Genomic DNA, 20696 nt, shown 5'->3' with positions numbered 1-20696 from the left:
CTGGGGAGAAGAGAAGGCAGAGCAGATCAAGTCGATGATGCTGGTGTGAGGCCCCGGTGGGGGGCTCAGCGGATTCCCGAGAAGCCAGGTAGTCCAGTGTGGGGTTCCCCTGGCCCACTGCCGACTTCCGGTGAGACGCCAGTCAGCTTTTACAGAGGAACAGGGTGGGAGCTCGGGAGACCACTCTCCAGGGTCCCAGGCTCTCTGGAACAGCGTTGTTCTAAGACAGAACTCCGCTTTAGAATGGCCTGGAGGCGTCAGTTGTCAGTGCAGATTTCCGGGGTTCATTTGAGATGTGTGAAGGGGTGACTCAGGACTTCTGTTGTAACTCTGCTTCCAACAGCTGCTCGCCAGTTTGAGAACTGATCTAGAAGGTGGGAAAGACCTTGGCTTGTTTTCGCTCTCCAGTTCTAGGTCAGGACACCTACTGGGCTGGATCTTGCATTATTAGTGTCACTCCATATGACCCTGCAGATGGCCTCTTTCATGTTTACCTCCAAATCCGAGTTAAAAATGTTGACTCCTGGACCTCCAACTGACCACACTTTTCATTTAAGCCCTTTGTTTTAAAGATGGGGAAACAGACCCAAAGTCATAGCGGGTTAGGACTGGAATCGAAGACTGGCGTCCTTAAGAGCCTCTCCTTTCAGGGCCCTTGGGGGCTGGGGGCCAAAGGAGTGGAGAGAGCAGGCTCCAGGGAGGCCGCCCTGGGCTCCAGCAGACTCCGTGGATGGCGTGGCAAGTGAGCGTGCCCGAGCTGGAGGACCGCCTGCAGTGCCCCATCTGTCTGGAGGTCTTCAAGGAGCCCCTGATGCTGCAGTGTGGCCACTCCTACTGCAAGGGCTGCCTGCTGTCCCTGTCCCGTCACCCGGACTCGGAGCTGCGCTGCCCCGTGTGCCGGCAGGAGGTGGACTGCAGCAGCTCCCCGCCTAACGTCTCCCTGGCGAGGGTGATCGAAGCCCTGCAGCTCCCCGGGGACCCTGAGCCCCAGGTCTGTGCGCACCACCGGAACCCTCTCAGCCTCTTCTGTGAGAAGGACCAGGAGCTCATCTGCGGCCTCTGCGGCCTGCTGGGCTCCCACCAGCACCACCGGGTCACACCTGTCTCTACCGTCTATAGCCGCATGAAGGTGGGCAGCGAGGCTGCTGGGGGGTGGGAAGCCGGGCCGCCCCTGGGGACACAGAGCCGGGTCCTGAGGCCTTGGGGCCATCGCCCGGCACAGAGGGGTCCAGGGTCAGCCTTGTTCTGGAGCAGAACTTGCGGAGCATTTGCTCATCCACCGATCACCTTTTGAGCAGCTGCTCCATTCTCCAGGTGCTGGGGACTAGGTGACCCACCGGATGGAGAGCCCCCTGCGTCACGTGCTAGCCCCCTCCCCTGCTTTAGTCTTCTCTGTAGCCCTCATTAGATTCTTGAGCGCTCAGGGGACTGCACTCTCAGGCAGGTGAAGACAGGGACTTTGTTTCATTCCCTGGGATATTTCCGTGCCTAGGACCGTGCCGGCCAGGTAGTAAATGCCCAAAATGTATTTGTGGAATCAATGGATTCCTGCCCTCATGGACTGTTGCCTCAGAACTAGCAGATCACTGTTTATGAATAATAATAATAATAATGATACCATCTTAGGTTAGTCTATCGAGCTAAGGTTTATGAAGAGTGGGGTTATTGTCGTACTTGCAAATGAGGAAACAGGCTCCCAGAGGGTAAGGGTCTTAGTCAAGCGCATACAGTTTGTCAGTGGCAGAGCTAGGACTCACACCAAGGCCAGTTTTCATTCCCCTGGCACCAGATCAAGGAAGGACAGGAAGGGCTTTTGGAAGTAAATTGTAATAGGGTACCTGGCCCGGTGTTTGGGTGGGTGGGTGGCTGGGGGCAGTAAGGATGAGGAATGAGGAAATTCAGGGGAGGGGGCAGGATGAGGGAAAAGCATCGAGATCCGTAGACAGAGGGGCCCCTGGAAGCTGTTGCAGGGCTTTCCTGGCTGAGTGCTCTGGGCAGCATTTCTTTGCTCCTTCAACCCTGGGAGAGAAGTAGGAAAGGTGCACAGGGCCAAGCCAGGTCGTCCACCAAGTTCCCCTACCCACAGGCATTTCCTGGGCATCTAGTATGTGCTAGGTGCTACACTGACGCCCATGGTACAGCAGTGGGCGAGAAGCTCACCCTGCACCAGAGCTCACAGTCTGGGGGTCTGACAGAGTCCCGTGTGTCAGGTGCTGCTGTCAAGGTCAAGTGCAGGCAATGGTGAGACCATCTGGAACATGGCTCCTGCGTGGTCTCAGGTGGTCAGGGAAGGCTCCTTGGAGGAAGTGGACTGGTAAGCTGAGACCTGAACCATAAGGAGGACTTGAAAGGAAAAGAAAGGGAGGAAAAGCATCCTAAGTATAAAAAGAGCGCGTGCAAAAGACCAGGAGGCAAACAGCATGGCACATTTGAGGAATTCTACATTGTTCCAATAAGCACGAGGGAGAGTGAGGTGGGAGTGAGGTGAGGTAAGCGGGGGTCAGGTCATGAAAAGGCCTGTGTGACATGAGACGGGATTAGGGGTTTATTCAGAGAACCAGGATTGGAAGGTTTTAAGCAGAGTCGTGATGTGGCTCGATCGCTCTGCCAGAGGATAGATTGGAGAGTGAGGCTGGGAATAAGAGATTAGGAGTAATCTACATACAGGCGGTCGTTGAAGCCACAGGTGTGGAGAAGACCAGCCAGGAGAGTCTGCAGGAGTGATGGGGAAGATGATGCCCCCAGGAGCATCAGGACTTAAGATCTGGGTAGAGAGAGAACTCTGAAAAGGAGCGGGAAGGAATTCACTGAGGGAGCGGGAACGTTGGCTGAATGTAGCCTCCAGGAAATCAGAGGAACAGAGCATTTTGACAGGAAGGAAATCACTTGTGTGAAATGTCTGCTGATTGAAAAGAGCCTGTCTGGTTTAGCAGTAAGAATTGGTTATCTTGGCAAGAGTAGTTTTAGGGGAGTGTGAAAGGAGGAAGCCAAATTGCAGTACAGTGAAACTGAGTCGAGTTTTATCAGCAGAGGGCTGCCTGGCGGAGGAGGAGACTCCTGGGAGCCCGTCATTTCTGGCTAGGAGCTGGGAGGGCTTGGGTCCTGCTTTTGGATGTGGGTTTTTGTGATCTCAAGACTCCTCCGTGTGCTGCAACTAAGTTACGTTCCATTATCAGATCTCTTTCATGCATTCCTGTTTTCTCCTATTGATTGGGATCTTAAGATACTTTGTTTATTTGCATAATTCTGTTTCCACTCACTGTGGCCCAGTTGATGAGAAGGAACTAGTCCCATCTCTCTTTGCCTTGGGAGGGTTACCACTGGGATGCCCTTCTCAGGCTCCTATGAGATCGGATGCCTTGTTATGGAGAGCAAGGACTCTGTGTTCATTTATCTCCATGCTGGCTCTATTTTTTTCTCAGCTCCCTTCCGGAAAGGCTTTTGCAGCCGACTTCTGCTCGGGCACTGTCTAAGCCAAAGGTTCTGCGCACTCCATGGGCACAAACCAGCAGGGCTGCATTAGGTCGTGTGGCCAGTTGGTGCTCTAGGTGGTTCTGGTTGGATCCCTAAGGTTAAGTCAGATATGGGGCCAGGGCAACCTAGGAGAAGTTTACTTCAGCCTGGGAGGCCCTAAATCCAGCCTGGGCCCAAGCCTGCTGGAAATGGATTCAGGTCTTTATAGGGAGTGGGGGGTCACCAGGTGACCCCTCCCTTGGCCATTGCATGCACCATTGGCTTCACTTGGGGCCAGCCTTTCTGTGATGACTCCTGATGAAATGCCCACTAATTCTGGACCTGCTGGTGACCAGCAAGTTTCCCAGGTGGGTTCCCTACGGGCAGCACTCCACGCAGGGAGTGTCGACTTCAGATTGGCGGTCGCCCCACTTGGATGTTGTGTGGTGACTTCTGGTGGCTGTAACAACGTGTAGCATCTCTGTCCACGGCATAAAGAGTGATGACGTGGAGATCTCTTCCGTCCGGGCAGTCCGTGCTGTCAGTGTGGAATATTCTTGAATAGCCTTTCCTATTTTGTGCTTGTGGCCGTTGGGCTGCCCCCGGGAGCTGGGGGTGGGGGTGAAGGGGTCGGCGGCTTATGGGGCCTGTTGCCTCCAGGAGGAGCTAGCAGCCCTCATCTCCGACCTGAAGCAGGAGCAGAAGAAGGTGGAGGAGCAAATCGCCAGACTGGTGAACAACAGGACCCGGATTGTCGTGAGCGCCCCGCCCCTCCGTGCCCCTCCCTGGGGCCGGCCACCCGCCTTCCCTCTCCTGCAGAGCCCAGTGCCCCGCCCCTCTGTGCCCTCCCCTGGGGCCAGCCACCCGCCTTCCCTTTCCTGACAGGAAGCCATGCCTTCCATATAAAGCCAGAATTCAAAGCATTCCAGGGTGGGGTGGGGGAAGTGCAAAGGCTCTTGGAGGAATTCAGCACAGTTGTCAGGACTGTCGCCAAGTTGGCTTGTGTCCTCCACGTCCTTGAGACTGAGATAACCTAGAACCCAAGTCCCGGAGGTAAACAGCTTAACACGTGGGCATGACTGCCCGCCCTCTGCCACCTGTGGCTGCTTGACATTGACAGCCTGGGCAATGCCCTCCTAGTACCTTAGAGCACAGGCACGGAAAGGCTTGAAGCCCTTGGTGGCTGTCTGCTTTTCCTAAATGAGGGGCACTTGGGTCTGGGAGTCTGTGGAGCCTGGGCCCTACAGGTAGTCATGAAACGAGCAGGAGACCGGCATCCGTTGAAAGTCAACTCAATTAATCTTCCTCATCCTGGAGAGGGAGCCTGCTTTACCCCGTCTGATGGAGGCAGAACTCAGGGTCACACGGGGAACCCTTGTTATCTCACTCCAAAGTCTGCTCTCCAGGGCCTTTCAGACTTTTTTTCAGTTGTGGAACCCCGTGATAAAGCAAAATCTTACGTTCACACTTGTTAGCAAAGATGGGCAAAAGGAGAGCCACTGTGTTGGAACTGGGAGCTGGGGGCCCAGCCTCTGCCCTGCCACTGTCGTCCTCCCCCCGGGGCCACATCTGGGATCCCCAGGTACAGTGTGTGAACACCTGGCAGGAGTCAGCCCTGGGACTTGGGCGCCAGGACCAGCCCGGTCAGAAGGCCCGAGCTGCCAGGCTCTGGGGACGCCGAGGTCAGCCATGGCTCCTGCCTTGACCAGCCCTTCCCTGTCCCAGAATGAGTCTGATGTCTTCAGCTGGGTGATCCGCAGTGAGTTCCAGGAGCTGCACCATCTGGTGGACGAGGAGAAGGCCCGCTGCCTGGAGGGGGTGGAGGGTCACACCCGTGGCCTCGTGGCCTCCCTGGACATGCAGCTGGAGCAGGCCCGGGGTGCTCGGGAGCGGCTAGTCCAGGCTGTGGGTGTGTTGGAGCAGTTCGGCAACGAGAGTCACCATGAGTTCATCCGGGTGAGTGGACAAGGGAGTGTCCCCTGTGCCAAGGCCACTGGGGTTCCAAGTGCCTCCCCCTTCCTGTCGGCTTCCGCATAGCCTCGTCCATGCTCTAACCCTCCTCCCTCTTGTCTTCCAGAAGTACCATGCCATGGCCTCCAGGTAATAACCTCAGAGGGTACTCTCAGCGAGGGCCTGGTGGCTGCGGGCATGGGCGTCTCATCTCCACTGGATCCTCCCTTCAGTTTTACTGGTGCCGGGAGCAGCTGCCCACATCTGGTTCTGTACTGAGCCCAGGGAAAGTGACAGCCTTGCCTTTAGGGGTCTCCAATCCTTGTGGGAGGCGGCGGTGAAGTATGGTTACATCACTATGGGCACCTAGAACAGTAGAAGTTCACACAAGCTAAAGAATTAACACAGAGGGGGAGGTGACTGGGGGGAGATCGGCAAAGACAGCACACAGGTGGGATGGCTGAGAAGGGCAGAGGACAGGCGTTTGCCAGGCACGCTGACTCACGTGAAAGGGTAGAGTGTGTGCAGGTTTGGAGTATTGTGAGAAGTTCAGTGTCATGGGTGTAAAGGATGATGCAGAGCAGAGCAGGAGATGAGGTGGGCGATGGTGGGTAAGGAAACATGCACCATGGCTTGTAGGAAGGGGTTGGATCCATGTTCCAAACCCAACAAATGAATCACCTGTGCAGTTCATGAGCCTTCCTCTGCCACGTTTATGAGAGCCTCCTTGTTTTCTCCAATTTCCCTTAGTCTTAAGGACAATTTGGTTAGGAGCATTGGCTTAAATGAATGGACAGAGGATCTGATTGGCTGAGTTTGGTTTCCACTCCAGCTGGAGCTGGGGGCCAGGGTCACCAGATACAGAGAAGTGGTCCTCAAACGGTGCATCAGAACCACCTGGAGGGCTCAATTAAAACAGAGGTCACTGGGCCCCAGTAATGAGTTCTGATTCAGCAGGCCTGGGGTGGGACCCAAGACAGTTTGTGTTTCTAACAAGCCCCCAGGTGCTGCTGCTGCTCCCAGACCCGCACTTTGAGAGCTACTGATGTAGTGTTTCCCCTTCCAGGAAGGAGGCAGGTCCTCAGAGGGGGGCGGGTATATGGTGGGCATCTTCAGTGCACGGTCTTCTGAGCTGTGGCTTGGCTGGTTGGGCCCGCGTCTGGGTGAAGGGCTGGGGTGCACGGTAAGCAGCTCCACCATCACTGTGGACCTTTGCCCCCAGTGCAGAGCTCCAGCAGGCCCGGCCCCTGGAAGGCGCGTTCAGCCCCATCTCCTTCAAGCCAGGCCTGCACCAGGCTGACATCAAGCTGACTGCGTGGAAAAGGCTCTTCCGAAAGGTTCTGCCAGGTGAGACCCCACCCACCCATCCTCCTTCCAGTGTGTGAGGTGCAGAGAACTGGAGTGGGGGCTGGCACAGCTAACGGTGAGGGCGCGGTGGTGGGCTTCCGCCAGCAGGGGGAGCTCAAGCCCCGTTCCATCTCTTACTAGTGACTGGGAGAGTGGTGTAATTTTTGAGCCTCAGTTTCCTCATCTGTAAAGAGCCCACCTTGCTGGGCTGCGTAGTTTCTAAGTAGACGTGTGTGTGTGTGTCTGTGTGTGTGTGTAGTTTAGTACTTAATAAATGGCAGCGGCTGCTCTGCCAAAAAATAACTCGGACCTTTAACTCCTTCATTACTAGCACATAAGATCAATCAACAGACTGATTTCATCCAACAAAGGCACAAACAGGGTTGATATAAGAACAAAAGGGGGAAAGGGGGGAACAAAACCTGCAGGTAATCTCTGAACCATGAATGCTGTTTGCACGTTTTAGGTGTAAACTGCTTAGCTGGCAGCGAGCAAAGAGGTCAGTTGGGATAGTTTGTCCTTGACTGGGCTGCTAGGGTATCCAAGAAACCACTGCCGTTGTTAGAGGCTCCAGAAAACCTGGGGAGTGAAGCTGAGGCGCCCACGTGACAGGCCGTCTCCCAGATCCTTCCACTGGCACCTCCGCCTTAGGCAGGCCGCCTGCACCGTTTCCCTTGCCAGAATGCCTGGGCTTGCAGCAGCCCATTCTCCACCCTTCAGGCATCATTCACTCATTCGGCAAATGTCCTCAGGGTTGCCTGCTCCAGGCCCCAGCCCCTTCTAGGCCCTGCGGATACAGGGAAGAGGCCGACTCAGTTCTTCTCCCGAGGAGCTCAGGGCCTGCCATCGGCCTCCCTTGGGGCAGGGCCTGCCGCCTTCTGCGAGGCTTGAATACACATCTCCTCTGATCTCTCCCAGCTCCGGAGTCCCTCAAGCTGGATCCTGCCACGGCCCACCCACTCCTGGAGCTCTCCAAGGGCAACACGGTGGTGCAGTGTGGGCTCCTGGCCCAGCGGCGCGCCAGCCAGCCCGAGCGCTTCGACTACAGCACTTGCGTCTTGGCCAGCAGGGGCTTCTCCTGTGGCCGCCACTACTGGGAGGTGGTGGTGGGCAGCAAGAGCGACTGGCGCCTGGGGGTCATCAAGGGCACAGCCAGTCGCAAGGGCAAGCTGACCAAGTCCCCAGGGCACGGCGTGTGGCTCATCGGCCTGAAGGAGGGCCGGGTGTACGAGGCCTTCGGCTGCCCGCGGGCGCCCCTGCCCGTGGCCGGCCACCCTCACCGCATCGGCGTCTACCTGCACTACGAGCAGGGCGAGCTCACCTTCTTCGATGCCGACCGCCCCGACGACCTGCGGCCGCTCTACACGTTCCAGGCCGACTTCCAGGGCAAGCTCTACCCCATCCTGGACACGTGCTGGCACGAGAGGGGCAGCAACTCCCTGCCCCTGGTGCTGCCCCCGCCCAGCGGGCCCAGCCACCTCGCCCGCCCGCAGCCCACCAAGCTGTAGCGCTGCTCGGGGGGCTGCCTTCCCAGCTGGGCACGGGGGCTCGAGGGGTCCTACCGGCTCTGGTGAGCAGAGGTTATGCAGTCGTTCGGGGAGGTCTTCCTGCCTGGGTGTCCCTAGAAACGTTTAACGATAGGGAGAGGACCACGGTCCCATCCCCAGCAGTCAGGGGTGTGTTTATTAACCTCTTTCCAGGCTATTAACCTGCTTATTAACCAGTGGAGCCAGGCCGTGGGGCCCGCGGGTCAAGCTGGGCTTCCCTTGGGCCCTCCTAACCGCGATCTCTGCTTACTCTTCCCCCTGAGGGTGGAAACGCTCCCACACGTGACTTCCCCCCATCACTGTGAACTTTAAATGACTTTAAGGATAATAAAATTGACGTTATTTCTTCCTTTTCAAATGATTTGCAGTTATCAACCGCTGTACGTACCCACTGCTTTATGCTCAGGCCTTTAAAAGCAGCTCCAGCCTCTGGTGGGGCCACATCTTGCTTCCACCCCCTGCCCATCGGTCTCTGGTTAGTCACAGCAAACACTCCGTCATTGCTCTGTCCCCAGAGACTTCTCTCAACTTCCGTCTCTGTTAGAGAAGATGGAAATGACACTCCTGCAGAGCAGAAGCAAGTAGGGGCCAGATGGGGGTGTGGCCCATCCCTGAAAGCTGCCGGGCACATGGGAGTGGGTCCAGAGCCCAGGTCTGTGCATGCTGAGCCTGCCCTGTGGTCACCCCAGACCAAGGCTGCGACAGCTGAATTCATTCCCAAGAACATGAAAATTGGAAGAGAGAGAGAGAGTGGCTGGGGCTGAGTCATCTGAGGTCTGGTGCTTTAGAGAGAAGCTCCCCAGCCTTGTGCCCTGAGGTCTGTGGACCCGTCCAAGAGCCTTCCTTGGGGCACAGCCCTGCCCTGTCACCCTGGCATGAATCCACATCGGCCACACAAAGTCTCAACCCACAGCCTATCTGAACGATCCTCCAGGAACAGAAGAGGGAGGAAGATCGTGAGGCGCTACCTCAAGGCCATCTTTACCGACCTTTATCCTCACGGGAGACTCAGGACATCACCTCCCTGGCTGTGAGAAGCTCTGAAGCTTTCTGCCCCCCTTCCGTCCCAGTAGGGCTGCAGTCTATAAAAGAGCTTAGCCGCATCTAGAACTGGCTCCTCAGCAACGGGATATCCCACAAGTCAAGTTGCAGCCACGAGCCCTTTGATTTCCACACCATCCTTTTCGGCGGGGCAACAAGGCCCACGTGCAGCTTCCACCTTTGGCTAATCTTCCTCCTGCTGTCTATGTAAGTAATAAACTGAATCAAAAGCTGGTTGTTGTCTCTTGATCAGCTGAATCTGTCGGGCCTTGGCCTTGGTTGCTGTATGCTTGACACCTTCCAGACTTGGTTTTTGGTTTTGCAGCTCTTCCTTCAATTCCATCAGTCTACCTCCACTCTCCACCCTTCTCCACCATGCTGTGTCCTGGGAGGCTGGCCCCGCTGGAATGCAAACCCTTCTGGCTTCCTGTTGGGTTCAGCTGAGGGGAGGGCCTGGCAGGAGATCCCAGGGCAGTAGAGGGAGTTGGAGGTATTTCTTTTCCTGGTTTTCTGCCTGCTGGGCTATGCGTTGGCGCCTTCCCTCTACTGAAGACTCCTGGCAGACAGCCCTCTCCCTCTGCTGCTCTTCCCTTGTTCCTGTCGCTGAATAGTGAGCACCGTGCCGTCTTCCGTAGGGGCCCCTTAACTCCCACTGTTCTTTTAGAAACAGTCCCTTCTTTAAACTCAGCTACTCACTTATGTGCACCTTTCTGCCTCCAGCCAGACCCTGACAGACACAATGGCATACTTCGGCACCCATTTAATAAATCCCCTCTGTTGTTTGGCTAACCAGAGTTAGTGTTTGTGCTTGCAACCGAAAGATCTTAACTGATACACATCCAATGTGCAGAAGGCAGAGGAAAGAGCAGTTAATTCTTCGTGTGGAGTTGGCATTTAAGCTGAAAGAAGTGGAAGACAGGCAGAGGAGAAGAGCCTTCAGGGATCTAGGTCCAAAAGGGATGCTGCAGCTGGAGCTGGGCCTGGAGATGATGGTGGGGGCTGATCCGGGGTGGGGGGCATCTATGCTACTTTAGTGTATGTTAACTTTGTCCTGTGATAATGACAGTGTGGGAGTGGGCGAGTCTGCTCAGGGAGAAAATATCCGACTGACAGAAAGGAGGTCAGAGAATGGAACACCAGAACCTAGGGGAACAGCTTAGACGGGGTTGCCAAGGAACCTTAGAAACAGGCAGAGAGATGGGAGGGTATGCTAGCAGGAGAGGTCATAGAAGCCAAAGCTTACCAACAAAGAAGGTGTGTTCAACAGTGCCATGAAACCCCAGATTCAGCAGGAAAGGCCTAAGGAATATTTGGAGATTCTTGGTAGTTTGGGAGGGACCCATCTCAGTGCAGCTGGTGGAAAACGGACTGCAGGCAGTTAGATAATAGCATGCGATGAAGATGTAAAGGCAAAGATTGCTGATTCTCCATTTAAAAAGTTTGATAGTGGGACTTCCCTGGTGGCACAGTGGTTACGAATCCACCTGCCATTGCAGGGGACATGGGTTCGATCCCTCGTCCAGGAAGATCCCACATGCTGTGGAACAACTAAGCCCGTGCACCACAACTACTGAGCCTATGCTCTAGAGCCCGCGAGCCACAACTGCTGAGCCCACGTGCCACAACTACAGAAGCCCACGCGCCTAGAGCCTGTGCTCTGCAACAAGAGAAGCCACCACAATGAGAAGCATATGCATTGCAACAAAGAGTAGCCCCCGCTCGCCACAACTAGAGAAAGCCCGCGCAGAGCAATGAAGACCCAACGCAGCCAAAAATAAATTTTAAAAAAAAGTTTGATAGTGAAGGGAAAAAGTAAACTGGGTCAAGAGTTTGGGAGAAGGTGGGATTAAGAGAAGGCATTTTTAGGACAGAGGCAGTGCTGTCCAGCAGAAGTATATGAGCCACATATGTAGGTTTATGTTTTCTAATGGTCACATTTTAAAAATTAAAAGACTCAGGGCTTCCCTGGTGGCATAGTGGTTAAGAATCCGCCTGCCAATGCAGGGGACGTGGGTTTGAGCCCTGGTCCAGGAAGATTCCACATGTTGCGGAGCAACTAAGCCCGTGTGCCACAACTACTGAGCCTGCCTGTGCTCTAGAGCCCGTGAGCCATAACTACTGAGCCTGTGTGCCACAACTACTGAAGCCTGTGCATCTAGAGCCCATGCTTTACAACAAGAGAAGCCACTGCAATGAGAAGCCCACGCACTGCAACAAAGAGCAGCCCCTGCTCGCCACAACTAGAAGAAAGCCCGCACACAGCAATGAAGACCCAACACAGGCAAAAATAAATAAAATAAGTAAAACATTAAAAAAAATTGACAGACCCAGGTCAGCTAGCACTCAGATCTTGATTTCTTAATACCATTCTACAATAAAAGGAATGAGGGCTCCTTGGAGAACTGGCTGATTCTGGGACTAGAACAGGAAATACACCAAATGAGCCTCAGTATCTTGTAGTGCCAGAAGGCAAGGAAATGCTCCAACCCAGACAAACGTGAAAAAAAAAAAAGTACAGTAGTAGAGCCCTGTGAAAAGGATATAGGAGCCAACTGAAAGCACTTCCAGTGGTCAAAACAAGAATAATCTAAGCAACAAAATATTTTGGATTACAGTGCAAAGTATAAAATAAATATCCCTGAATCCATACTGATACAAATAAATGACTGTTTAATTAAATGGGGGAGAAGAGATAAATCTGTGCAGAATTCCCAGTAATTTACATAGCTACTCCACCCTCAAGGAGGGGGAGCATAATAGCCTCCTTAAATGTGGGCTACACATAGTGACGTCCTGCCAGAGAGGCCAGAGGGTTACAGAGTAGCTTTACAGTGGAGAAACTAGGCAAACACTCCCTCAGCCAGGTGATCACGGTTAACATCAACAGTGATGTCACTTTGGTACTATGTGTCCTTGCTCTGATGTAATGAAAATGTCCCTTTACCTGTGGTCTTTCTCCCCAAAACTCATAACCCTAGTCTAATCATGAGAAAAACAACAGACGAGTTCCAAGTGAGGAACGTTCTACAAAATACTGACCAGGACTCCTTAAGGCAATCAAGGTAACCACAAACAAGGAAAGTCTGAGAAACTGTCACAGACAGGAGGAGCCTTGAGAGACATGACTAAATGGAATGTGGTGTCCTGGATGAGATTCAGGGACAGAAACGACATCAGGTAAAAACTAAGGAAATCTGAATAAACTGTGGACTTGTATCAATAGTGATGTACCTGTTACCCACTCACCTGAAGGAGGGGGGATTGTTTTAGGATGGGTCAACTCTAGTACAGCTGGTTGTCCAGAACCACATCAGTCTGTGCTCTGTCCATCCATTCACTCCTTCACTCATTCAACAGATATTTATTAAGTCCATACTGTGAGAAAGACACTGGTCTTGGAGCTAAAGGTAGATGAGTGTCAAGACAGACAAGGATTTGCCCTCATGGAGCCAGATGGAGAGACAGAGAATAAATCATAACCACATGTGGAATAGGTACTATAAAGAAAACAGATGATGTAATTTGATGTGGGAGGAGGAGAGTTCCACTAAAAGATCACTAACGAACCAACCTAGAGCTACAGGAATGCGTTAAACCTTTAAGTGACTCAGTGATTTTATTGTAGACTAGAGTCAACCTTCTTGCAAAATGCTTGCTTATGTGCTATTAGTAATACAGAGAATATACAGGCTGCAATATTCTAGTTCATGGAGTCCTGTCTACTTGAATGCTTGAGATACAAGTGTACTGTTTTTTTGGTTTTTTTTCTTCTCAATCAACCCATTATGTAACCAGTAACCACATGGGTGCTGTAGACCCAAATACCACACAATCCCTGTCCTCCCATGGGTGAGGCTGGGGAAACGTTCCTATAGATGAATCCTCACAAGGATTGCATAAAAGGCTAGCCATTGGGAAACAAAGAGCCATTTCTCACATCACGTGCCAAACCTAATTCTAAATGGATTTAAGTGTGAAATGATGAAGCCATAAGTGATTTCTATATTGTAGCGGCGTGAAGCAGTTTTCAAGCATGACATCAAAGGCAGAAACCATAAAGGTAAGTATCTTAAAAATGAGAACTCTATGTTGCCCAAAACAACTATAAACCACATTAAAAAGCAACAATAGGGACTTCCCTGGCAGTCCAGTGGTTAGACTCTGTGCTTCCACTGCAGGGTGCGCGGGTTCCACCCCTGTTTGGGGGAACTAGGATCCCGCAGGCTGCGCGGCACAGCCAGAAAACAAAAAAAAGCAACAATAAATTGGAAGAAATGGCAAAACCTAAGATAAGAGGTATATATTGTTAATCCATAAAGAGCACCAAGGGAACGATGGTAGAAGAATGAACAAAAGACATTTACATGTCACAACAGAAATACAAATGACCAATAATACATGAAAATATTCAATCACAGAAATTAAGACATCAATAAAATCTCATTGTTTGCCTGTGAAATCGGTAAAAATTGAAAGAAAAAAGAGAAGCGCTACGAAGAAGTGGTGAACCGGGCTCCCAGCGTCGGCCTCCACTCCCTGCCAGGAGCCTGGCACACGCCCTGTGGGGACCTGGATGGGCACTGTGGCTCCCGGATCTGGAACCTCCGTGCCCTTTGACCCCGGAAGTCCGGGCGGGATGGGCGGTGCGGAGCCAGGCGCGCTTCGCGACAGAGCCGTAAAGGCGCACGCGTGGGCGTGGAGAATGGCGCTGTACGCGGCGGCGGCGGCCGTGTTGGCCGGCGTGGAGAGTCGCCAGGGCTCCCTCAAGGGGCTGGTGTACGGCAGCAACTTCCAGGTAGCGGGGTACGGGGTTCGGAGTTCGGGCCCGGGAGGGGTGCCCGGCGGGGGCTTCCCCCGGCCCGGCCCCCGCCTCACCTGGGTTCTCTCGGCCGCGCGCAGAACGTGAAGCAGCTGTACGCGCTGGTGTGCGAGACGCAGCGCTACTCCACCGTGCTGGACGCAGTGATCGCCAGCGCCGGCCTTCTCCGCGCCGAGAAGAAGCTGCGTCCGCACTTGGCCAAGGTGACGGGTGGGGTGGGGTGGGGTGGGGCGGGGCGGGCGGGGTGAGCCCCTCCTAACCTGGTCCCAGCACCGCCACCGTGCACGGTGTGACTCTGTCAAGTCGCTCCTCTGAAATGAGAAGGCGCAGCCCCTCGCTGGGTTATGAATTGAGGTGGGATGAACATACTTTACCTTCGAGTCTTGTGTGAAAGATAAAGAACGAAAGTGCAGAGTAGCGACGGCAGGGACTCTCTAGGTAAAACAAAACTGTGACGTTGACCAGGGAGGAGGGTTGGCATCCAGAGCTTTCCTGGTGAGAAGCCGTGGGGAAAGGGTTCAGGACTGGGAAGCAAGGCACCAGGTTCAAATCATGTATCTGCCATTAATTTCTTGTGTGACCTTGAATGAGGTGTTTCACTTTTACCTGTTACCGTCTTTACAGGTGGTCTGTTTAGCTCTTCCAATTCCAACACTGTGGCGTTCCAAGATATTCATGCTCAAGGTTTTCTGTCTTCCTTTCCCCATCCCCAGGTGCTAGTATATGAGTTATTGCTGGGAAGAGGCTTTAAAGGGCGCGGGGGCCGATGGAAGCCTCTGCTGGACCGGCACCAGGCAAGGCTGAAGGCCGAGTTGGCCCGGCTCAAGGTTCGCCGAGGTGTGAGCCAGAATGAGGACCTGTTGGAAGGGGGATCCAAACCTGGCCCAGGTGAGCTGGAAGGAGTTGTGGAGGTGGAGGTAGCCATCGGGCCCTCAGGAGAGGGCCGTCCATGTTCCTGCCCACTCACTGCTGATGGTTTCCTAGCCTCCCAGGTGCCTCGATTTGTGCGAGTGAACACTCTGAAGACCTGCTCTGAGGATGCAGTTGATTATTTTAAGAGACAAGGATTCTCCTACCAGGGTCGGGCTTCCAGGTGAGCTTAGAACTGTGAATGGCTGCCCTCATCTAGGAAGGAGCCTGGGGAAAGGGATCAGTGGGGAGAGAGTCAGGGTGGTTGTGACTGCGCTCAGGTTTTCTTCCTACTTTTCCAGCAGTTTCTCCATTTCCTTTCAAGGCCTGTCTTCCTTCATCCTTTAAACAGTGGTTCTCTTGGGAGCCCTGTTTTACTGATACATTTTTCTAAATGTATCCCTCAATTTCTTCTCTGGCTCTGACTCCTACTTCTCACCTGATCATTCAGTCTCCCAGTCTAGGCTTCTCTCCTATTGTCCTACTCTCAGGTTCATGTTACTGCTTCACAGACACCACAGTCGCAGTACTTGTCAAACCAAATTTATCTTTCTTTTGAACTCTGCACTGTCTTTTTTTTAACGTTACATTATTCATTCAAAATTTAAGATTTAAGAGAAATGCTGCCAAAACAGTGTACTTAAATGCATTATTGGATTATTTTGCAGTATCCTTTTTTAAAATTGACATATAACACATTATTAGTTTCAGGTGTACAATGTGATGATTTGATATTTGCACATATTGCAAAATGGTCACTAGAATAAGCCTAGTTAGCATCCGGCACCATACATAGTTGTAAAGTTTTTTCCTTAGGATGAGCACTTTTAACATTTATTCTCTTAGCAGCTTTTAAATATGCAAAGCGATATTATTAACTGTAGTCACCGTGCTGTACATTACATTCTCAGGACTTATTTTATAACTGGAAATTTGTACCCTGTGACAACCTTCACCCATTTCGCTCACCTGTACCCCACCCCCTGTCTCTCGTGACCACAAGTCTGTTCTCTGTATTTATGAGCTTGGGTTTTTGTTTTTGTATTAGATTCCACATAAAAGTGAGATCATACAATGTATGTCTCTCTCTGTGTGACTTATTTCATTTAGCATAATGCCGTCAGGGTCCATCCATGTTGTCGCAAAGGGCAAGATTTTATTCTTTTTAATGGCCGAATAATATTCTGTTGTGTATATATATCAATTTCTTTATCCACTTCTTCTATTGATGGACACTTATGTTGTTTCCATGACTTAGCTGTTGTAAATAATGCTGCAGTGAATGTGGGGATGCATGTATCTCTTTGAGTGTTTTTGTGTTCTTTGGATAAACACCCAGAAGTAGAATTGATGGATTGTATGGTAGTTCTATTTTTAATTTTTAGGGCGCCTCCATACTGTTTTCCATAGTGGCAGCATGAATTTATGTTCTCACCAACAGTGCACAAGTGTTCCCTTTTCTCTACATCTTTGCCAATGCTTGTTATTTCTTATCTTTTTGATAATAGCCATTCTAACAGGTGTGAAGTGATATTTTGGGGTTTTTTTTTTTGTTGTTGTTGTTTTTATACAGCAGGTTCTTATTAGTTATCCATTTTATACATATTAGTGTATATATGTCAATATCAATCTCCCAATTCATCACACCAGCACCCCCCTCCCCTGCGCCACTTTCCCCCCTTGATGTCCATAGGTTTGTTCTCTACATCTGTGTCTCAATTTCTGCCCTGCAAACTGGTTCATCTATACCATTTTTCTAGGTTCCACATATATGTGTTAATATACGATATTTGTTTTTCTCTTTCTGACTTACTTCACTCTGTATGACAGTCTCTAGATCCATCCACGTCTCTACAAATGACCCAATTTCGTTCCTTTTTATGGCTGAGTAATATTCCGTTGTATATATGTACCACACCTTCTTTATTCATTCGTCTGTCGATGGGCATTTAGGTTGCTTCCATGACCTGGCTATTGTAAATAGTGCTGCAATGAACGTTGGGGTGCATGTGTCTTTTTTTTTTTTTTTTTTGCATGTGTCTTTTTGAATTATGGTTTTCTCTGGGTATATGCTGCCCAGTAGTGGGATTGCTGGGTCATATGGTAGTTCTATTTTTAGTTTTTTAAGGAACCTCCATACTGTGCTCCATAGTGGCTGTATCAATTTACATGCCCACCAACAGTGCAAGAGGGTTCCCTTTTCTCCACACCCTCTCCAGCATTTGTTGTTTGTAGATTTTCTGATGATGCCCATTCTGACTGGTGTGAGGTGATACCTCATTGTAGTTTTGATTTGCATTTCTCTCATAATTAGTGATGTTGAGCAGCTTTTCATGTGCTTCTTGGCCATCTGTATGTCTTTGGAGAAATGTCTATTTAGGTCTTCTGCCCTTTTCTGGATTGGGTTGTTTGTTTCTTTAATATTGAGCTGCATGAGCTGTTTATATATTTTGGAGATTAATCCTTTGTCCGTTGGTTTGTTTGTAAATATTTTCTCCCATTCTGAGGGTTGTCTTTTGGTCTTGTTTATGGTTTACTTTGCTGTGCAAAAGCTTTGAAGTTTCATTAGGTCCCATTTGTTTATTTTTGTTTTTATTTCCATTACTCTAGGAGGTGGATCAAAAAAGATCTTGCTGTGATTTATGTCAAAGAGTGTTCTTCCTGTGTTCTCCTCTAAGAGTTTTATAGTGTCTGGTCTTACATTTAGGTCTCGAATCCATTTTTGTGTATGGTGTTAGGGAGTGTTCTAATTTCATTCTTTTACATGTAGCTGTCCAGTTTTCCCAGCACCCCTTATTGAAGAGACTGTCTTTTCTCCATTGTATATCCTTGCCTCCTTTGTCATAGATTAGTTGACCATAGGTGCCTGAGTTTATCTCTGGGCTTTCTATCTTGTTCCATTGATCTGTGTTTGTGTTTTTGTGCCAGTACCATATTGTCTTGATTACTGTAGCTTTGTAGTATAGTCTGAAGTCAGGGAGTCTGATTCCTCCAGCTCCGTTTTTTCCCCTCAAGACTGCTTTGGCTGTTCGAGCTCTTTTGTGTCTCCATACAAATTTTAAGACTTTTTGTTCTAGTTCCCTAAAAAATGCCATTGATAATTTGATAGGGATTGCATTGAATCTGTAGATTGCTTTGGGTAGTATAGTCATTTTCACAACATTGATTCTTCCAATCCAAGAACATGGTATATCTCTCCATCTGTTGGTATCATCTTTAATCTCTTTCATCAGTGTCTTACAGTTTTCTGCATACAGGTCTTTTGTCTCCCTAGGTAGGTTTATTCCTAGGTATTTTATTCTCTTTGTTGCAATGGTAAATGGGAGTGTTTCCTTAATTTCTCTTTCAGAGTTTTCACCGTTAGTGTATAGGAATGCAAGAGATTTCTGTGCATTAATTTTGTATCCTGCAACTTTCCCAAATTCACTGATTAGCTCTAGTAGTTTTCTGGTTGCATTTTTTAGGATTCTCTATGTATAGTATCATGTCATCTGCAAACAGTGACAGTTTTTCTTTTCCAATTTGTATTCCTTTTATTTCTTTTTGTTCTCTGATTGCTGTGGCTAGGACTTCCAAAACTATGTTGAATAATAATGGTGAGAGTGGACACCCTTGTCTTGTTCCTGACCTTAGAGGAAATGCTTTCAGTTTTTCACCATTGAGAATGATGTTTGCTGTGGGTTTGTCGTATATGGCCTTTATTATGTTGAGGTAGGTTCCCTCTATGCCCACTTTCTGGAGAGTTTTTTTATCATAAATGGGTGTTGAATTTTGTCAAAAGCTTTTTCTGCATCTATTGAGATGATCATATGGTTTTTATTCTTCAGTTTGTTAATATGGTGTATCACATTGATTGGTTTACATATATTGAAGAATCCTTGCATCCCTGGGATAAATCCCACTTGATCATGGTGTATGATCCTTTTAATGTGTTGTTGGATTCTGTTTGCTAGTATTTTGTTGAGGATTTTTGCATCTATATTCATCAGTGATATTGGTCTGTAATTTTCTTTTTTTGTAGTATCTTTGTCTGGTTTTGGGGTGATGGTGGCCTCATAGAATGAGTTTGGGAGTGTTCCTTCCTCTGCAATTTTTTGGAAGAGTTTGAGCAGGATGGGTGTTAGCCCTTCTCTGAATGTTTGATAGAATTCACCTGTGAAGCCATCTGGTCCTGGACTTTTGTTTGTTGGAAGATTTTTAATCACAGTTTCAGTTTCATTACTTGTGATTTGGTCTGTTCCTATTTTCTGTTTCTTCCTGGTTCACTCTTGGAAGGTTATATCTTTCTAAGAATTTGTCCATTTCTTCCAAGTTGTCCATTTTATTGTCATAGAGTTGCTTGTAGTAGTCTCTTAGGATGCTTTGTATTTCTGCGGTGTCTATTGTAACTTCTCCTTTTTCATTTCTAATTTTATTGATTTGAGTCCTCTCCCTCTTTTTCTTGATGAGTCTGGCTAATGGTTTATCAATATTGTTTATCTTCTCAAAGAACCAGCTTTTAGTTTTATTGATCTTTGTTATTGTTTTCTTTGTTTCTCTTTCTTTTATTTCTGCTCTGATCTTTATGATTTCTTTCCTTCTGCTAACTTTGGGTTTTGTTTGTTCTTCTTTCTCTCGTTCCTGTAGGTGTAAGGTTAGATTGTTTATTTGAGATTTTTCTTGTTTCTTGAGATAGGCTTGTATAGCTATAAACTTTCCTCTTAGAACTGGTTTTGCTGCATCCCATAGGTTTTGGATCATCGTGTTTTCATTGTCATTTGTCTCTAGGTATTTTTTGATTTCCTCTTTGATTTCTTCCGTGATCTCTTGGTTGTTTAGTAACGTATTGTTTAGCCTCCATGTGTTTGTGTCTTTTACGTTTTTTTCCCTGTAATTCATTTCTAATCTCATAGCATTGTGGTCAGAAAAGATGCTTGATATGATTTCAATTTTCTTAAATTTACTGAGGCTTGATTTGTGACTCAAGATGTGATCTATCCTGGAGAATGTTCCGTGCGCACTTGAGAAGAAATTGTAATCTGCTGTTTTTGGATGGAATGTCCTATAAATATCAATTAAATCTATCTGGTCTATTGTGTCACTTAAAGCTTTTGTTTCCTTATTTGTTTTCATTTTGGAAGATCTGTCCACTGGTGTAAGTGAGGTGTTAAAGTCCCCCACTATTATTGTGTTACAGTCGATTTCCTCTTTTATAGCTGTTAGCAGTTGGCTTATGTATTGAGGTGCTCCTATGTTGGGTGCGTATATATGTATAATTGTTATATCTTCTTCTTGGATTGATCCCTTGATCATTATGTAGTGTCCTTCCTTGTCTCTTGTAACATTCTTTATTTTAAAGTCTATTTTATGTGATATGAGTATTGCTACTCCAGCTTTCTTTTGATTTCCATTTGCATGGAGTATCTTTTTCCATCCCCTCACTTTCAGCCTGTATGTGTCCCTAGGTCTGAAGTGGGTCTCTTGTAGACAGCATATATATGGGTCTTGTTTTTGTATCCATTCATGAAGCCTGTGTCTTTTGGTTGGAGCATTTAATCCATTCACGTTTAAGGTAATTATTGATATGTATGTTCCTATGACCATTTTCTTAATTGTTTTGGCTTTGTGTTTGTAGGTCCTTTTCTTCTCTT

At 49.3% G+C, this 20696-nt stretch overlaps 2 protein-coding genes across 3 annotated transcripts in view; both read left to right on the top strand.

Moving 5' to 3' along the window:
* The first annotated feature begins 654 nt into the window (after positions 1–654).
* TRIM50 (tripartite motif containing 50) lies at positions 655–10082 on the top strand. Its single transcript, XM_030763697.2, has 6 exons — positions 655–1129; positions 4114–4209; positions 5179–5409; positions 5531–5553; positions 6626–6750; positions 7669–10082. Exons 1-6 carry the CDS (start codon positions 731–733, stop codon positions 8256–8258), a joined length of 1464 nt encoding a protein of 487 aa, XP_030619557.1. The 5' UTR covers positions 655–730; the 3' UTR covers positions 8259–10082.
* A 3939-nt stretch (positions 10083–14021) lies between these two features.
* The window catches only part of NSUN5 (NOP2/Sun RNA methyltransferase 5), a 32863-nt gene continuing 26188 nt past the window's right edge, over positions 14022–20696 (top strand). For both annotated transcript variants that reach the window (XM_022588058.3, XM_089895764.1), the window contains exons 1-4: positions 14022–14133; positions 14238–14360; positions 14871–15045; positions 15142–15250. In XM_022588058.3, the coding sequence (XP_022443766.2) occupies positions 14041–14133; positions 14238–14360; positions 14871–15045; positions 15142–15250 (500 nt within the window). In that variant the 5' untranslated portion in view covers positions 14022–14040. The remainder of the gene's footprint in view (positions 14134–14237; positions 14361–14870; positions 15046–15141; positions 15251–20696) is intronic.

The sequence above is a fragment of the Delphinapterus leucas genome, chromosome 15 (assembly GCF_059928025.1).
Source record: "Delphinapterus leucas isolate spDelLeu-1000000601 "Yukka" chromosome 15, BTC_Dleu_Yukka2, whole genome shotgun sequence".
In the NCBI taxonomy this organism is placed as follows: Eukaryota; Metazoa; Chordata; class Mammalia; order Artiodactyla; family Monodontidae; genus Delphinapterus; species Delphinapterus leucas.
Note: the sequence above shows the minus strand (reverse complement) of the source record. Positions and strands in the feature narration are given on the sequence as shown.

What these genes read in the sequence shown, in the direction of transcription:
- TRIM50 (XM_030763697.2), top strand. Translation starts at nt 731, where the DNA reads ATGGCGTGGCAAGTGAGCGTGCCCGAGCTGGAGGACCGCCTGCAGTGC. An exon ending in ACAACAGGACCCGGATTGTC is followed by an intron (nt 4,210 to 5,178) that starts GTGAGCGCCCCG and finishes TCCCTGTCCCAG; the next exon opens with AATGAGTCTGATGTCTTCAG. An exon ending in CTTCCGAAAGGTTCTGCCAG is followed by an intron (nt 6,751 to 7,668) that starts GTGAGACCCCAC and finishes GATCTCTCCCAG; the next exon opens with CTCCGGAGTCCCTCAAGCTG.